Source organism: Phoxinus phoxinus, assembly GCF_949152265.1.
Source record: "Phoxinus phoxinus genome assembly, chromosome: 1".
Taxonomy (NCBI): domain Eukaryota; kingdom Metazoa; phylum Chordata; class Actinopteri; order Cypriniformes; family Leuciscidae; genus Phoxinus; species Phoxinus phoxinus.
The window spans coordinates 17,919,934-17,939,214 of record NC_136876.1 but is presented as its reverse complement, the minus strand read 5'-3'; the positions used below and the strand labels follow the sequence as shown (position 1 = coordinate 17,939,214).

General features: G+C 37.2%; 1 protein-coding gene across 6 annotated transcripts in view; it reads left to right on the top strand.

The window, feature by feature from the left end:
- The window catches only part of sun1b (Sad1 and UNC84 domain containing 1b), a 37,798-nt gene extending 20,711 nt beyond the window's left edge, over positions 1-17,087 (top strand). For 3 of the 6 annotated variants that reach the window (XM_079632723.1, XM_079632721.1, XM_079632724.1), the window contains 17 exons: positions 136-216; positions 1,097-1,204; positions 2,988-3,095; positions 3,308-3,406; positions 3,694-3,787; positions 4,365-4,423; positions 6,088-6,290; positions 6,373-6,633; positions 9,400-9,492; positions 10,150-10,193; positions 10,285-10,429; positions 10,510-10,776; positions 12,520-12,604; positions 12,695-12,810; positions 13,699-13,866; positions 13,999-14,091; positions 15,313-17,087. In XM_079632723.1, the coding sequence (XP_079488849.1) occupies positions 136-216; positions 1,097-1,204; positions 2,988-3,095; positions 3,308-3,406; positions 3,694-3,787; positions 4,365-4,423; positions 6,088-6,290; positions 6,373-6,633; positions 9,400-9,492; positions 10,150-10,193; positions 10,285-10,429; positions 10,510-10,776; positions 12,520-12,604; positions 12,695-12,810; positions 13,699-13,866; positions 13,999-14,091; positions 15,313-15,429 (2,141 nt within the window). In that variant the 3' untranslated portion in view covers positions 15,430-17,087. The remainder of the gene's footprint in view (positions 1-135; positions 217-1,096; positions 1,205-2,987; positions 3,096-3,307; positions 3,407-3,693; positions 3,788-4,364; positions 4,424-6,087; positions 6,291-6,372; positions 6,634-9,399; positions 9,493-10,149; positions 10,194-10,284; positions 10,430-10,509; positions 10,777-12,519; positions 12,605-12,694; positions 12,811-13,698; positions 13,867-13,998; positions 14,092-15,312) is intronic. The other 3 variants (XM_079632722.1, XM_079632725.1, XM_079632726.1) reach the window with 3 other exon arrangements.
- The last annotated feature ends 2,194 nt before the right edge of the window (positions 17,088-19,281 follow it).

The window sequence follows — 19,281 nt, the reverse complement described above, 5'->3', positions numbered from 1 at the left end:
CATGAATGTTTGGAGTAGACCAATAATATGCAAATTATATGCAAATTCATGCCCGCTTGCTCTTTTGAATGAAGTGAAATGCATGCTGGGATTTTCGGTGAGCAGGGGTTGATTTTTGTGGTACGTGTGTTTCAGCTCATGACAGCTACTGTGGCAGTGTGAACGTGCGAGATCTGGCGACCGCAGACAGACATCTCAATCTCAACGGCTCCCTCTGTAAGTACACACAGTCCTTCAGCGCACAAGCAGTTTCAGCAGCAGACATGTACAAAATGCTCAAACTACTGCTAATGAACTATTATAACGTATGATGTGGCATCAACAGGCTTTTTTTGTGGGGTTATTTGTTTTTGAATGGCTAGTTTAAGGACAGAACCTAAGCCTGATGGTCAACAGAGCTTGTGATGGTCCTTTCTGAATGAGTTAAAGGATGACAAATTGTCCACTCAATGTTGTCAAACAGAGTGTCGTTGGGTTATCAGACACTTCCTGCCTTTACATCTTAGTGTTTTTTTTTATTATTAATTACATGTATGTTATGTTTTCAGTCATTTTGAATGTATTATTTTATAGATTGATATTTTAACATGCACTACCCTTTAATAGTTTAGGGCCAGTAAAAAAATAAATTTATTTGATCAAAAATACAGTAAAAACAGTAATATTGTAAACTAAACTTATATTACAATTTAAAAATAACTATTTAATACATATACATGATCCTTCAGAAATCGATTTAATATACTGATTTGGTGCTCAAATCCATTTCTTATTATAATCAGTGTTGAAAACAGCTGTTCTGCTTAATATTTTTGTGGAAACCATGATGCTTTTTTTTCAGTTTAAAAGAACAGCATTTCTTTGAAATAGAAACATTATAAATGTTTTGGTCACTTTTTACTAATTTAATTCATCGCTGCTGAATAAAATGATTAATTTCGTTCAAAAATTATATATATAATTTAATGACCCCAAACGGTAGTGTATCATTCTGAATATATTATTTAATAAATGTATATTCTTGACTTTATTCATACAAGTTGTATTCCTTTTCATGAGTTTTACCTGTGATGTTGTCGTCACTGCTGACTTACAGGCGATGACTGCAAAGGGAAGCAACACATGGAAACACACGTGGAGCATAAACGCTATTCCTTCGCCCGCCACGTATTCACAGCCTTGTGGGCCCTTGTTTCTTACACAGGTTATACACCTTCAGATCTTTACACACCTTCCTAGTAGACATCGACTTCAGGAGAGAAGTTCTTTCTTTTTTTTGTAAAGTTAATGACATTACTTGTGTTTTTGTTTTCTATCCATTTGTTCACTGAAAGTCTTCGCTAAGGTGTAAGACACTAGAATGACATTTGTGGGGAAAATGTGTTGGATAGCAGCATGTTGTCTGAATGTCTTCTGGTTAACTCAGAGAACTCAAATAACTATTTAATATATATATATTAGGGGTGGAACGGTACATGTATTCATATTGAACCGAATCGGTACGGGCGTCACGGTTCAGTGCACGAATTTACACGGAGAATACACGAAACAAAAATAAATAAAACTCGCGTGCAAATGAATTAATGTAATGCGGAACTACTGTTAGAAACGCGAGTTCTGTAGCCCTGCCTTAAGCTAGGTTTGCGCTGTCTATGGGTTTGCGAGCCTCCGCTGCGCGCGCGCCTCCCTAAATGGACGAGGCACTTCGCGCTCGCCGGTGTACTAGGCTATTCTTTGAAAACGTCAGGGAGCGACTCGGTGTAAACCATCAGGAATCAGTGGTGAGAAGAAGTAAGCTACACTCGTGAATGTTTATTTTAGTACACTTTAGTACACCAAAACCACACTACAAAAGAATCGTGCAAAGCAGTAAACCAGATTATTCCTTGCGACATTAGGGAAAAAAAATGGATATGAGAACGTAACCTACAACTAAATTAACGTTATCTAATCTTACATCATTTCTAAACATTTTTATTTAGTTTTGTGAACCTTTTTATAAAACATGGCCATTTATTTTTATTTAAATGGCTTATGTCTGCTATTGTAGGCTCATTTAGTTAATGTAAGCAACTAATTTAGACGCAAGAACTGGGTGCCGGTGCGGTGAGATGTACATGCTCGGCCAGATTCGGCTTGAAGTCGTGCGTTGTATAAAAAAAAGCCGTGCACTGCACACTGCCACGCGAAATGGGGCCTTGCTCACCCAACGTGCACGACCCCCCACACCGCAGTGACGACATTTTTGCCGCGCGCACCTTCGCGCTCGTGCGTCCGCACATAAGAGATGCTGTATTTTCAGTTTTATAGCTGATTGTCTTATTTTGTTAACATCTTACTTTACACACTTCAGGGCAGGCTGTTGCAGCTGCTCAGAGGAGAGACTGAATGACACTAGGTGGTACAGACTGAGACATGCACAATAAAAAATAATTGCCTTCTGCATTTTTGTTTTGCTTTTCCCTCCATTGTACCAAACTCGTACCGAACTGTGATGTCTGAACCGAGGTATGAACCGAACCGTGACTTCAGTGTACCGTTCCACCCCTAATGTGTATATATATATATATATATATATATATATATATATATATATATACATGGTCCTTCAGAAATCAATCTTAATATACTGATTTGGTGCTCAAACCCATTTTTTATTATATTCAGTGTTGAAAACAGCTGTTCTGCTTAATATTTTTGTGGAAACCATGATGCATTTTTTCAGGATTCTTTGATGAATAGAAAGTTTAAAAGGACAGCATTTCTTTGAAATAGAAACCTTTTGTGACATTATAAATGTTTTGCATTCACTGCATCACTGCTGAATAACAGTATTAATTTCTTTCAAAAAGTATGTATTTTACTGACCCAAAATGGTAGTGTACCATCTTGAGTATATTATTTAATGTATATTCTTGACTTTATTCATACAAGTTGTATTCCTTTCAATGTGTTGTGATGTTGATGTCGTGACTGCTGACTTACAGGCGATGACTGCAAAGGGAAGAAACGCATGGAAACACACGTGGAGCATAAACGCTATTCCTTCACCCGCCACGTATTCACAGCCTTGTGGGCCCTTGTTTCTTACACAGGTTATACACCTTCAGATCTTTACACACTTCTTAGTAGACATCGACTTCAGGAGAGAATTTGTATTTTTAATGTTCATGACATTACTTGTTTTTGTTTTCTATCCATTTGTTCATTGAAAGTCTTCGCTAAGGTGTAAGACACTAGGATGAAATTTGTGGGAAAGATGTGTTGGATAGCAGCATGTTGTCTGAATGTCTTCTGGTTAACTCAGGTTACGGTCTTCTGAGGGTTTGCCGAAGCTTCGGCTCTGCCGGTGCGTTTGTGACTCGGAAGCTGAAGTCCGTGCTGTGGTTGGCACTGTGTTCTCCAGGTCGATATGATTCAGACTCCAGCATGCTCGCCTTTTCTCTCTCACTTCCTTCTCTTTTTCACATCATTAGTTTTTTGGCACAGTGAAGCCCATACGACTTCTTTCTGAAGACTGAAATCATTTTAACCAGCTCTTCCTTCCTGAACTTTTCAGCTCTGGTGATTCGACTGCATCCATCTCTGTATCTGATTCTTTGACTAATTCTCTTCCCTCAATCATTTAAACCTGTCAATGTGTAACATGGACTAACTATCACTCCATATAACTTCCTCTTCTGCTCTGAACAGGGAAAGCAGCGACTGGCGCCTTCTGGTGGCTGGGAACAGGATGGTATCAGCTGGTGGCGCTCATGTCCCTGATCAACGTCTTTCTGCTCACCAGGTAAGAGTTAAAAGTGTTTGGTCCTTTATGTAAATATCGTGCTTTTGCTTATTTTTTTAACACACTCTAGTCAGGTTAAGTCATCTTTATTTTAAAGCGCTTTATACAATAGAAATCGTTTCGAAGTAGCTTCACAGTAATAAACTGGAAAAAAACAATCACTGATACAAACTTTATCAAATTTGAGACAAGCTCTAAAAAGATAATAGTATCCTCATTCAGCTCAATTCAGTTCACTAACTGTAAAATTAATTTATTATGTAACAAGTTCAATTCAGATTTGAGCAGCTCTACTGAAGACAATAGTGTCATTATTCAGCTCGAGCCAGCTCAGTGTTGACACAGTTTAATTATTCAGCTATAAAGCGACGAAAAAAAGTAATTATTCATCAAATAACATCTAACACAATAACATCATAGTTCAACTTTTCTTCTCATCTAAAAGTGTAGTCAAATCCATAATATTGCTGGATATTAAGCACTAATTCTTTGGTCAGGGATGCAAATATTGTCACTTGTGTGCATATGATGATAAGTGCTCTTTTTGATAGTATTTTTCTCTCTCGCTGTCTGTCAGGTGTCTGCCCAAACTACTGAAGCTTCTTCTGTTTCTGCTGCCCTTCCTGCTGCTGTTCGGTGAGATTTGAATTGGATTGATTTGTAATGTTGTCATTAGAGGAATATTAGTACTTAATGTTGAAGGAATAATACAATTTATTTAAAGGGCACCTATTATGACATTTAAAATGTTCCTAATGTTGTTTTGGGAGTCCCCAACAACAGTTTTACATGCATGCAATGACAAAAAACACTTTTGTTGTCGTATAATATGCATTTATTTTTACATGATTTGCTCACCGACTCCCAAATCATTCGTTCAACGACTAATTTTTCCAAACCCCTCCTTTGCGCGACGCTAATCTGCATTGATTGGTCAGATGACCCAGCAGTGTTTACAGAGATAATACTTATTGTTTAAAGGTCCCATGACATGGGGTTATTATATTATTTATAATCCGCTTCGCGTCGTGACCGCATTACCACCTCGGGTGTGCATTATTTTTATAATAATTCAACGGCCTGTCGTCAATTATTCCTTACATATATATATATATATATATATATATACACACACACCTCTGTTCAAAAGGATTTTTATAAAGAAAATGTTTAATAATTCAGCAAATATTAAATTAAATGAATAAAAAATAAAGATACTTATAAAGGTAATTATAAGAATGAAATCAAAATAAAATCCTTCTTAATCCTTAAGAATCCTTAACAATTTTTATCACAGCTTCCACAAAAATATGAAGCAGCACGACTTTTTCAACATTGATGATAATACTAAATGTTTCTTGAGCATCAAATCATTAGAATAATTTCTGAAGGATCATGTGACCCTGAAGACTGGAGTAATGCTGCTGAAAATTCAGCTTTGTCATCACAGGAATAAATTACATTTTAATATATATTCAAATAGAAAACAGTTATTTGAACTTGTAATAATATTTCACAATATTACTGTTTTTACTGTATTTGTGATCAAATAAATGCCATATGGGTTAGCATAATAGGTCTCTTTCAGAAAAACAAAATCTGTATGTTTGCAAAGAAATGGTTAAGTGATTATGTTTCACTAGACTCATTTTAGTACATACAAGGTTTACAAATGTTGTTATACTTCTGTGACAGTGTATTTGCATATTTTAAATGTATTGCTGTGCACTTGCTTGCTAGGTTTCCATTGTAAGTGCTTTCGTGGTAATCAAAAGCATGTCACAGAGCATAACGTTGACGTGTGTAGCATTTTTATATGGTAAAATACTTTCTCTCATTTGAATACACAGACAAGTTCTATTAAAGACCGTCATTGTTGTTGCAATTCCTTTTTGTGAGTCTAATGGCACAGAAACCTTTGTAATGATCCAGACATTCCTTCACAAAACCACTGGCACTAATAAACAGCCACACTTGTGCAATCATATGTACTTCTACCCAGATGGTTTTGCTTATTCTACTTTCACACTTATCCAAGATTGCACAAACACACAGTCTCTTTTTCTTTTTTTTCTCTCTCCCTCCCTCCTCAAAACAATGATGTGAAGTTGAAGTTGTTGCCCTGAAATGCCTTAGTAACTTAAATTGAATATCATTATCACAGAAGTGCCTTTAAAAGCTTTTACGATTGCGTTTTTAGTACCAAAAAGTCCATAAACTCCTTGTGCGAGCTTTTGAACAAAGACAGTGATATTTCGAGATCCTGCCTCCAAGGTTTCCCTCTTCTCTCTTGTTTTTAGGATTGTGGTATCTCGGTCCACCCCTCGCTCTGTCCTTCCTGCCAGCTGTAAACCTCACAGAGTGGAAAACAGCGGTCACCTCCTTCGCATCACTTCCTTCCCTCCCTTCTCTGCCATCTTTTCCCTCTTTACCTGCACTACCTTCTTTTATAAAAGAACCACTATTTGAAGAACAACGCATCCCACCTTCAGCGATCCCTCAGGTAACAAACCAGGACCAATTACTAGAGTCAAATCTGATATCTGATATATATTTGAATCTAATTCTAATCTGAACTCTGTCAGGCTGCATCGGAGTCCATTGACAGCGAGCGTTTGGCTCGACTCGAGCAGCGTGTGGCTTCACTGTGGGAAAGCGTCCAGCAGGGAGAGCTGATAGCCAAGCAGCAGCATGAGGAGGACGTGGGTTTCTTTCAGGCCCTTCGGGACCAGATAAACACACAAACAGACAGAGAGAGTCTCGGCCTGTGGGTCTCACAGCTCCTCGAGCCCAAGTTCAGCGCACTCGAGGGAGAGATGGAGAGAGAGTCGGTCAGCAGGACAGAGGTGAGAATGAATGCGCTTCTTTAAGGTTGCTTCCTCTGTTTTGATCATTAGTTACAAAAATACAGGGTGCAAAATGATTATTAAAAGGTAAATATTTGGAAACTTTTTTTATGGGACTGTCCTGCTTTTAATGTTATTCTCCATCGATTTTATTCAGAAATTAAATTTTTAGATGTTTTTCTTGTAAAGTAATTCCTGCATTTTTTTTTTTTTTTTTTTGATAACTATCAAATATTAGATTGTATATAGTTGTTGTTATGTTGCTTAAGAAGTTTAAAGGCCCCGATATATTCGAAGAATAAACTGATGACAAAATTAGTCCGAAACAAAGTTCGCTTTGCGAGTTCGAAACAGCTTGCCAAAGCGAACTATCCGAAAAAGTTGGCTACGGCTGATAAACACTTTCGTACTACCATTGTTCCGTGGCGATTACATAATAGTTAGGTGTGCGCTGAGGCTTCACCTTCTTTCACGCTGAAATCTTTTCTGGTTCACTTCTCCTGTTCAGTCCGTCGAAGTCAGACGTCTGCGAGAGAAGACATGAACACACTGGAGAGCTGCTTTATAGTAGTAAATGAAGTGCTTCTGATGAAAAGAGAGACTGACACTGTTTTTCGTTTTTAATATGGTAAAAGCTGCTTGATTTTAAAGGGCACCTATTATGACATTTAAAATGTTCCTAATGTTGTTTAGGGAGTCCCCAACAACAGTTTTACATGCATGCAATGTCAAAAAACACTTTTGTTGTCGTATAATATGCATTTATTTTTACCTGATTTGCTCACCGACTCCCAAATGATTCGTTCAACGACTCGTTTTTCAAACCCCTCCTTTGCGCGACGCTAATCTGCGTTGATTGGTCAGATGACCCAGCAGTGTTTACAGAGATAATACTTATTTTTAACACGGAGTACAATGATGCTTTTATCAATTCAATCGTGTTATAATAATGATTATAGTCCACTGCTTTGTAGTTTGTAGTAAAAAACTAAAAATAAGATAAATAATTTAATGTTATGTTAGCGAGCATAGCCCAGAGTTCATATTGTAAAAGCACAATCAGTCTTTGTTTGCGTTACCCCGATGCATAAACATAACGTTTTTACAAAACAAAAATGCAGTTACGTTACTACGAGGTATTACTCTATTCTTTAAGACAACTCCGAAAACAACGACAAACACTTCACATATCTCAATACAATTGCCATTGAAGACCTAGAAGCTACACGGTGCTTACACAACAAACTAAATTATTATTAAGCATGCTACATAAAACATAAAAGCAACAATTATTAATAACACTTACAGGTTGTGATACGGAGGAGGAAGCTGATGCAAATACACTTAGAAATGAATGAACCTTCCTTCAATATCAGCCAGCTCGCGAATCCAAGTTTGATTGCATTTAAAAAGCAATCGTCTTCAAAATGGTGCGAACAAAGCACAAGGCTCGGACTATACTTCTGTGGTATAGTTATATGAATTGTAGCCACTTAGTCTTAAATATAAATAAACTAGAGATGCACTGATGTATCGGCCAACTATCGGTATCGGCCGATAAAAGCAATTATTTTCGCTATCGGTCGATAGTTTAAAAACAGCCGATGGTCAGTCCCGATTATATCCTGCCAATCAAAAGGGTGTGCTAAAACATGGCCGACTGCAACTCGCACTGTGTGTGAAGAAAATCTCTTGTGTTGAGTTAGTTAGGACAAGTTCATGCGACAACGCATTAACTGCTAAAAACAGCTACATAAAAGCAGGCTCTATTTGACCCTATGAATCACCTGTAGTTCAAGCCAGGGTTGCCAGATTTGCAGATTTATCCCTACACTAAAAACACTATTTGTAGCACGCCTCTCATCCAATAATCGCAAATAGCTCTGTGCTTTGTTACTTCTAAAAAGAAACAATGTGTCATCTTTCAAATTATGTCCATTTTATCAGGAAATTCAAACAATAAATGGCGTTTTGACGCTCTTAAATGTGACAGATCGCTGTAGCTCCTCAGTTTAAGCAGCAGCGCGGAGCGTGAGTCTATTCTTCCATTTTAATACAAATTATATTAAGAAAAACAAGCATGAATATCAGAAGGTAAGTTGAAAGATACAGTACAACTTACCGAAATCCGTATCATGTAATCACTCAATCAGTGTTTCAACCGTGGAAAGATGTCAAGCTTGTGAACTATATCACTTAATGTTGGATTTACCTCTGGAAGTCATCCGTTTGTTAGTTAGCTTTTAAAAAAAGCTTATTTACTGTTAATTATATATGTATGATTGAAGACGAGTTTTATAAGAACATTTCAGCTTTTATTAGTGTAAATATTATATCTGGAAATAAATAGCAGTTGAATATAATAGCTATGTTGTTAATTTTAACCTCTAATATTATTGTGTACCAAATGAGAGATTATTTCAGATAATGCTATTTTTTTTATCCATAAGAAAAACCAAACTATCGGCATTGGCCGATATCATTCTGAATAATCGACTATCCGTATCGGCTGAGAAATTTCATATCGTTGCATCTCTAAAATAAACGTGACGTTACTTTACTGGAGTGCTGTAGAGTTTGTGGAAACATCCACATTGCTATGATCAGATGCTTTATTTTGTTATTAAGAGGAAAGCGGGCAGCACATATTTACATATTCATCTAAACCTCGTTTACAGCAGTGTGGGCGGTGTCACCAAGTGGCATTATTTTACCCACCACTGTCTTTTTAATGTGTAATTGTTTTTCTCTCACTGTGTGTTCCAGACTGAGGAACAGCGTGTGCAGCATCAGACGAGTCTCGAAGCTCGACTAGCCGAGCTGGAACTTCTGCTTCAGAACCTGAACTCTAGAACTGAGGTAGAACACACTCACACACACACACACTCTTTTGAGGCCTTCAAGTCTTGTCAGAGTTACTGCATTTACAATTTAGAAATAGTTTTCCCATGTCCTCGGACTCAGAAATGATTTCTTGCCATTGCAACATTCATCACAGTATTTTGTAAGAGAATATAGAGTCAGTAAAAGAAAGTGCCAACTGATAATATATATTAAAATAAAATAAAAAGGCATAAACTGCTATTCAAAAGTTTAGGGTCTATAATATTTTTTTCTCTATAATCTCTTCTGCTCACCAAGGTGTCATTTATTTGATCAAAAATAGAGTAAAAACAGTGATATAGTGAAATATTACCATTTAAAATAACTTATCTATTTGAATACATGTTAAAATGTAATTTATTCCTGTGAGCAAAGCTGTATTTTCAGCATCATTGCTCCAGTCTTCAGGGTCACATGATCCTTCAGAAATCATTCTAATATGATGATTTGATGCTCAAGAAATATTTCTAATGAATGTTAAATGTTAAAAGTATTAATTTCATAAAAAAATTACTCCCCACAGACTTTTGAATTTCACAATTTGTGTTCGTTCTCGCTCTTGTAACAAAATATTTGCAATAATTGATTACACTCATTCATCTAATTCTGTCTCAATTCTCTTCTCATTCAAAGGAAATCCATGTAACACGGCAGACTCCAGTACAGGCCTCTGTCAGGTAGACATGCTGAAACATCACCAGCAAATGTACTTGTTCTGGGCACTTCCCGTCTCAGTATTAATGTCCGCTCTTGGCTTTTGCTCTGCAGTGTTGGAGTGTCTCAGGAGAACCATGATGCTTTGCTCTCTGAGGTTCAGAGGTTGGAAGCAGAGCTGGGCCGCATCAGAGGAGACCTGCAAGGGGTGATGGGATGTCAAGGGAAATGCGACCGGCTCGACACCATACACGAAACAGTGTGTTGTGTTTATACTGTATATAATACGCTTTTCCTGCTTTGGTTTTCACTTATATATACTCTTGATTTCTTCCCCAGGTGTCGGCACAGGTGAAAAAAGAGTTGTACGCTCTGTTGTACGGCCGTAACGGGGGTGAAATGGAGATTCCCGAGCCCTTGTTGCCGTGGCTGGCATCTCAGTACACGCGCTCTTCTGACCTCACCGCGACCCTCATGACCCTGGAGCGCAGCATTCTGGAAAACCTGTCTCTTCAGATGCAGGAGAGCAAACAGCAGCAGTCCTCCGCTGAAACAATTGCACAGAGTGTCGCCCACACCGCTGGGGCTGCTGGGATGTCAGAGGAGGTACAAAACGAAAAAAAATTATGTTGGCTTAATTTTAAAAATGAATGCAACACTTTGCGTCAGTTTTTGTTTTGTTTTGACAAGTTCGAATGAAATTGTGTCCAACCAGCAAACTACATTATATTATAAATTAAGTTCCTCTAAGTAAAACGCAAAAAGTTGATCTCTTTTTCAAAAGAGTCGCTCTTGAGCTGTAGCCCTGGAACCAATTAATGTTATCTTTTTTACTTAAAATCTGCATATGCTAAATGTAATTTATTTAGCTTGTAATTTTAATGAACAAGTAAGAAAATACTTGTCACTGGCATCAGTGACGTCATTGCTTATAGAGTCAATGTAGTGTTTGCCTTCAGGTAGTCTAACTTTTAAGTCAACATAACTAAAAAAAATAACTGTTGAAACGTAAACGGATCAATAAATTCGAATTTTTTAACTTGGAAGTTGTGGTAACAGGTCTCCTGAATTTATTTTTTGAGTGAATTATACATTATCATTCAAAAGTTTGTGGTCAGTATGATTTTTTTTTTTTTTTTTTTTTTTTACTTTTAATTTTTATTTATTATTACTTCTATTCAGCAAGGGCAAAAGTGACAGTAAAGACATTTATAATGTTGCGAAAGATTTCTTTTTCAAATTAATGCTTTTCTTTTGAACGTTTTGAACTATTAAAGAATCCTGAATGCATGCATCACGGTTTCCACAAAAATATTAAGCAGCACACAGTTCAAAATTGATGATGATAATAGTGTTTCTTGAGCAGCAAATCATCATATCAGAATTATCTCTGAAGGATCATGTGACACCGAAAACTGGAGTAATGATGTTATTAATATAGAAAAGTTATTTTAAATTGTAATAATATTTCACAATATTAACTGTTCTACTGTATTTTTGCTGAGCATAAGAGACTTTTCAAAAAAGAGACATTACAACTAGCCTGGGTTTCCCCATACTGCCTTTGCGCAGCGCGATTTTATTCTCGCTGAAAGGCAGTCTGGAAACCATGGACCTGATTTTCGCCTCGTTTAGGGAACCAATCACAGAACGGGGAGGGAGCAGCAAGACGATGACGACATCTATGCGACACAACTAAGCAGTTTGTTTATGGATTCAACATGGCAGCAGACGCGAAGCTACCTTTTGATGCAGCCTTAGATATTGTTCTAAGTAGTTTAGAACGCAAGTTTATTTTGAAAAAAGAGCAGCTTTTGGCGTTAAACTATTTCTCTACATACGTCGTCTGGTATAATGGAAACGATTGGCTATGAGCTACGTACAGGCGCATTTGATAGACATTCTTAGCACCCAATAAACGGCGCCGGGCATTCGTAAACCACGCCTCAAATACGAGAAAATGCGCATGTGGTTCCCAGACCCAAGTCTCAACGAGAATTGGGTCTGGCGTTAGCCAGGCTACATTACAACATATCCCAACCAACTTTTGAGCAGTTGTGTTATTCATCTTGCTCTTTCAAAGTAGTCTCAAACATAATTTCTTAACAACAGATTTAAAGTTTATTACACATCAAATGACACCCAGTCTGTCAGAATGTGAATGACTTGATCATGTGAAGAGGAAAGAACGTTTATGGCAGCTGTTAGCACAAATTGAAGTTAATTTAAGTGCCCATATTTGAGGAAAATATTTTTTTTTTCTCGTTCAATTGTATGTTTACATACCCCTTTTAAGATGCCTTTAAAATCTCTGAAATGACACTAACTGTGTTTCCCCAACAATCTCAGCAGGTCCAGTTGATCGTCCAGCGTGCGTTGAGGCTGTACTCCGAGGATCGCACCGGACAGGTGGACTACGCTCTGGAGTCTGGAGGTAAGCACATCTACAAAACACGTGTGTGTATATATGAACATCACTGGCCCTTTAAAGACATGTTTACACAAGACCGATGTGTGTTGGCAGGTGGCAGCATTCTCAGCACGCGCTGCTCCGAGACGTACGAGACAAAGACGGCACTGATGAGCCTGTTTGGGATCCCACTGTGGTACTTCTCACAGTCTCCACGTGCCGTCATCCAGGTACAGGCCTAAACACACAACTCGTACTGTACTTGAAGTGATCGATATCAATATCACATATCAATATATGCAACTTTTCTCTAGCTTAAACAGTAGAGAATGTCACTAGCAATGTCAAGATCATGGGTTTGATTCCCAGATAAAATTTATTCTTTGCATACAATCTAAGTTGATTTGGATATCAGCATCAACTAAGTCTATGAATAGAATTTCAACATTCTGAAGAAAGAAAAAAATAATGAATTGCATATATTCTGTAATTAATCACATTCGCACCTATCATTTAAACATTTGTTATGTGTTTTTATATTGTAATACATAATTTCACAGTGAATCTTCAAATTAATGTAGAAACAACACAACGATTTGTTTAATGGCATCTTTATACTAATTACAATTATAGCCATTCAATATTACAGTATAAATGAAAGCCATAATCTAGGCTTTAAAAAATATAACAACATTTAATGTAAGGTAACTTAAAACAATATTTACCGGTACATATAAACTCATTATAATAAATATTATATTTAGCTGTGCCTTTAATATATAAATATAGCAGGGCTCAGCAATAATGATTTTTACTGGCCTCGCCACCCAAAAAAAGTGATTGTTTTTATTGTTTTTGACGTGTTACCATGTATTTTAATAAATAAGGTTGTTATGACTGACAGTTTTACATACTAGTGAAATTTCACAATTCTCGATTCCAATTTTTATATCAAAACCAAACCTGCCAGCCTAACTAATATAAAGTAAAAAAAAATGTACATGAGAAGTCAGTCATAAAATAAGAGACAAATGAAATAAACAGGTGATAGGTGATTTTTCAACTTAAATGTACGACACAAAAAAGATGAATGATGTGAATTTCCGTCTTCCTTGTAGCCGGACATGTACCCAGGAAACTGCTGGGCATTTAAAGGCTCCCAGGGTTATCTGGTGATCAGGCTGTCTTTAAGCGTGATCCCGACCTCCTTCTGCCTGGAGCATATTCCCAAAAGCCTCTCTCCTTCAGGAAACATCACCAGCGCACCTCGACGATTCTCTGTCTATGTAAGAATGCCTGTTCATGTCTGGTTTATGAGCATATACTCACACATATTTCTAGCTGGATGCTAAAACCGATGAGTAGTTGTGTATAGTCACGTGTGGTACGTGTATGAGTCTTGCTGTCTGTATCTGCAGGGATTGGATGATGAATACCAGGATGAAGGGAAACTGCTGGGTAACTACACCTATCAAGAAGATGGAGAATCACTCCAGATCTTCCCAGTTATGGTAAACTATATGCATACAGAAAGAATTTGCGGTTGTATGATGTCCAGTGCTTCTCTATAGTGTCAGGGTTAGTGAAAAATTGGTGGAAAAGTGTGAACGTAAAAGAACTACTTGAAAAGAGAGGGATTGGAATGAAATGAACTCATACTTGAGGTTTGCCTTCCTAGATAACAATTTAAGGCAACTTAGATGTGCTCCCCATGCAGAGGTTAGAGTCCTGTGATTTCCACCATGCAGAAAATGTGGACAGAATCGCTTAATCCGGTTATAAAAATGGAGTTCACGTAATGTCACGTAATTTGGTCAAATTTGGATCATACAAAAGTAGGGCTATACACTTAATCGAATTGGGGATATAGATATAGTGTCTGTGATTATTAAACCACAAAAAGACTGCTGTTGAAATATGTCTTGGCCAGTATTTTATCATTTCATTTGATAAAACTAACGTCAGATACACACAGAAACTCAAAGGTCTTACTGTAAAGAAATACTGTATATTACTATTGTAGAGTAGAATTTGCTTCTCAAGGTAATAATAACAATAATAATACAATTTATTAAAACGTTTTCAAGGAATATCACAATTGTTCAACCATATTTAAAAGGCAAACCTCTACTGCGCAACACTTTTTTGCCAAGAAATAAAAGTATTTAAATGCATTTTTTTATTTTTTATAATTACATTATTAATGTTTTAGCCTATATGTTCATTTTATTACCACTGTTTTTGGTAATACATTTGTATGAAGCAGAATCAAGAAAAATCTAAACAGAATTTCTGGAAAAAATAAAACACATTTCACAAAGGGTGCAATTATTGTAAATTTTTATTAAAAAAAAAAGTTAAATTATTAAGTTTTATGAATGCAATTGATTAGACATCCTTTTTGAAGAATGTAATTAAACCATTAAAACTAAATCAAATGGAAACACAGAATGTGTTACCTAGTATCTTGTCTTTAGCTTAGCAACATGCACTTTTCTTTTTGGCCAAATGCAGCATTGCATGCCCCAGAATGCGTTCATAAAAAAATCTATTTTTATTAGCTTCTGTCAAACACTACTGGAATAAATAGTACATTGAGTATGTTCTGCACCAGTCATGCATGTAGCTCTGTTTTAGTTAGTATGCTGCCTATGTAGACCTCAGAGCAGCTTACTGAGGTTTGATATGGAGAGGCTGACCATGTTTTATTTTGCCTTTTTTTTGTTCCCCAGGAGAAGAACGACAAGGCCTTTCAGATCATTGAGATGCGCGTGCTGTCGAACTGGGGTCACCCCGATTACACCTGCCTGTATCGCTTCAGAGTCCACGGCAAACCTCACACTCAATAAAGCCCCGCTGTACAGTACCATATCACCCTTTATGTACATACAGGAAGCGCTTGAACTTTGATGCAGCTCTGGCGAAACTGGGCTCGCAGGCTACGTTTTTAAGACTTTTAATACGAATGATGGCCGAAACAGAGTTACAAGGAGCACAGCGGGAAAGAGCAATGCATTTTAAGCTAAGGATTTCCTTCCCACCTCCCTGTTCTTGCACTGATTCATGCCCTTCCGGCCGGGCCCCGTGTTACGCTCCTGCCCCGTAGAGGTATCTGTGCCTTCAGACAGAACACGCTTCTCTCATTTTACTTTTGTTTTCTGAATGTACAGAGAGGTGTGGAGTTCAGGACACACTAATGTAAGGATCCGACTTCAGCTTCGACTAGTCTGCAAGGTCCCAGGAAGAGGGACGTTTTTAAAACCTTTTCCACTGCTTAACCTGATGAGAATATGTCTGGGTCATATTTCCCCCTTGAAAAGTTATTTTTACTAAATCAATCTTATATTAGGGCTGCTACGTTTTTTTTTTTTTTTTTTTTTGCATTGTGATGTTATTTTCAAATTTAAACAACAAACAGAAAATCTCATTACTATAATGCAAAAGTATATAGCCTATTATTTAAAAAGTTTTTATTTTCTTTATATTTATGATAGCCTTTGTTTTATTGCTTTTTCATTTGTACTGATTTAAATGATTAAATTGTAATTTACATTTTGTTGAGAATTTATTCTAATTAAATGTTTTCTTTTGCATTATAATAATGTGGTAATTTTGTAGGGAAATGTTCTTAATTTTCCAATAATGTGATGATGCAAAAAAAAAAAAAAAAAACATTATAAACAGTCCTTTTTTACTTTTATAATGCTGACTGAAGCTACCAATCACAGTTGTGTTATTTGTATGTGTCATTTAGGGCTGATATTACTTTTAGTGTGAAATATGACCCAGACTATTATTTTTTGTACAAAAGGAAGAAGAAGTAAAAAAACTGATAACAGCCATAAATTGTAAGAGACACTAGCTTGAGCTCAGATGGAAAATCTCCACGGACGGGAACGGATGTTTATGGATGAGCATGTGGACTAATATGTGTACATTTGTACAAAACTGGACATAAACCACTCACTCACTCACTGTTCGTTTCTCTCGTCACTAGTAATATCACAGCGCAGTCACGATACTCCGCAGGAATGTAACTTATTGTAATTAGTCCTTTTTAATCGACTTATATCAGTGTTTATTTTACATAAAGGGGCGCGCCCTGTCGTCTTCATCGTCATTATTATTATTTTCAAGGTTTTGGTCAAGCATTTGAGTTAAAGTAGACGGCACACTGTTCTGTCTTTATAACGGAAATGTAAGTTGCACAAGTCCTATGTGATTCATTGGAAATGTTTAAAAAGTCAGGGGTTCATTTATAGATCCGTGTCGTCGGCAACACTATGTTGACCTACAAGAGTCCGTTTGTAAAATACTATTGATTTGTTCGTGACTATTTATTTGACAGAATTTTAGCTGAGAAATAGGACTTTGCGCGGTGTGTTTTGTAAAATGCTTTTCAGTGCAAATTGGTCTGTTTATATTTAGTTTTTGTTTTTGTTTTTGGTCGTTATAAAATGGCTACAGTACTATGAATTGTACCAGTAAAGAACTTTAATTTTGAGGATATTTGTATTTTTTTATTGAAGTGTGCTGAAGTGGTTAAAATAAGTTCACCTAAAAATCTAAATTGTTTATATTTTTATAGTCGTACCTTTTATGTTTTGTTTTTTTTTATGTAAGAAAAAGTCATACAAGTTTGGAACCACATGAGGAGGGTGAGTATTATGAATGATTAATTTTCATTTGCACTTTTAAATGATTTTGCGCTCCTTCAGAACTGCATGTTTTGCTCACTGAAACACTGCAATTTCAGTATGATGGTGTCGGTGACCCCAGTGATATTGCAGTCTTTGGTTGAACAGTTCAAATCTGCTGAAAGACATGTTTGAGTGTTGGTAATCTTCTGTTTGCCCGCCATCTAACACATGCATGTAGCGAATAATGGCCTCATTGTATTTCAGTGTATCACAATTGCTACGCTGACTGACCTGCTATTATATAAGGCCAGGGAGGAATAAGAAACAATATCGCTGAAGTGAAGATAATGGGTAGACGCTCAGTCTAGGTGCTAATTCCGGGTTTATCACCAGGTTCACTTCAGATGTGTCGGCCAGAACACCCCTGAAGGCCAAATATCCCAGAGTATGAAATGAAGAGCTGAGAGAAAGTTCTTACTATTCTGTTTATTCTTGCCTCTTTCTTGTGTGAGTGTAATAGAGGTCTTCAGGTGAACCCGTTGACCCGGGACCCGTACGGGTTCGGGTCTATATTTTAAATGATCAGCCGGGTCGGGTCGAATCTATTACTTCGGGTCCCGGGTCTGTTTAACATTGTGTGTAATACCCGTGCGAGTCATCAAATCTCAAAAATGCGTCTTGTCACACTCATATTTAATATATTTTAAATCAGTAACATAATCTGAGGTGAACTGTCACATGAATGTTTACTTTGACACTCAAAATAAATTGCGTTAAAAAGCATATTTTAGGTTGATCCATGATCCAGCTAGCGCGCATTTGCAGTCAAGCGCGTGTCATGTTTCTATGGCAACCAGTTACCAGAAGCAGAGCTTCAGTGAGGGACAGCCAAACCGCACTTTAGATTTTACAATGTCAATTAATCGTTTTGTTCAATCTTAAAGTTTTAGTGGTCAGATTCAGACTCGATGATGCAGAGCAGAGAGCACGGAGATGATAAATAACGTCAGCGCAGCGGCCATGGCACCGAACGAGCAATCGTTATTATAGTTCAAAAAGGCAAACAGCCAAAAGTTATTGTGCGAGTTAGCAGCTAACTCGTTTAATTTGTCATCCGTCACCGTGAGTCCGTGACATCAAGTGGACTTTTGAAGCTGAAATAACAAGGATTAAGCTTGGACTTGGTGGAATAACGAGAGGAATAACATGGATAACTTTCTTGTCGGAGCCGAAGGATTGTAATGCATCACAGCCAGTCAGGTAACGTAACGTAACGTTACAAGGAAAGGATGGAGAGACTACTAACTTTACGCTGCTACGGCTCCTTAAATTAGGTAAGACAAAAAGTTGTAATTTTTCGCAACAGGTTTATTGACTTGTAATAGCAGTTTAAGGTGGAAAATGTGACAATCGGGTCCAGTCGGGTCTATGTCTTCCCGGCAGTTTCGGGTCCAGCTTACAAAAATAATCGACGGGTCCAGGTCGGGTCCGGTTAGGCATTTATCGGGTCTGCACGGGTCCGGGTCCAGCTTTTGAAATAATAGTCGGGTCCGGGTCGGTTCGGTGTAGCAAATTACGGGTCCCTTCCGGTTCGGGTAAGAATTTTTGGACCCGTGAAGACCTCTAGAGTGTAACTTTGAGTGTGGTTTCTATAAAGACAGAAACAAAATACAAATCAATAAAGGAAACATGCATACACCTTAAGCACTAATATACATTACAATTAACATAAAATAAACAATAGTCAGAATATGACTATATATCTCTTAAACTCTAAGAATGTACGCAGAGAGAAAGGATTCAAACACTTATATGGGATTCTCAGATTTTCTACCATGCATTAAGTTACTAATAACGTAGATATAACTTTCTGTCGTCTATGATATACTTCAAAGCCACAATAGCCACGGTTCAGATAATATTTAACACCACTTCATATTTTGCTCAACCACAAAGTACTGCACATTCATAACAACAAGTAGTAAAGTATAAACATGTCTAATCACGGTGCTGTGACATATTTTGACCCGACGAACTGAATCAGGTGGACCGAAGCTAGAA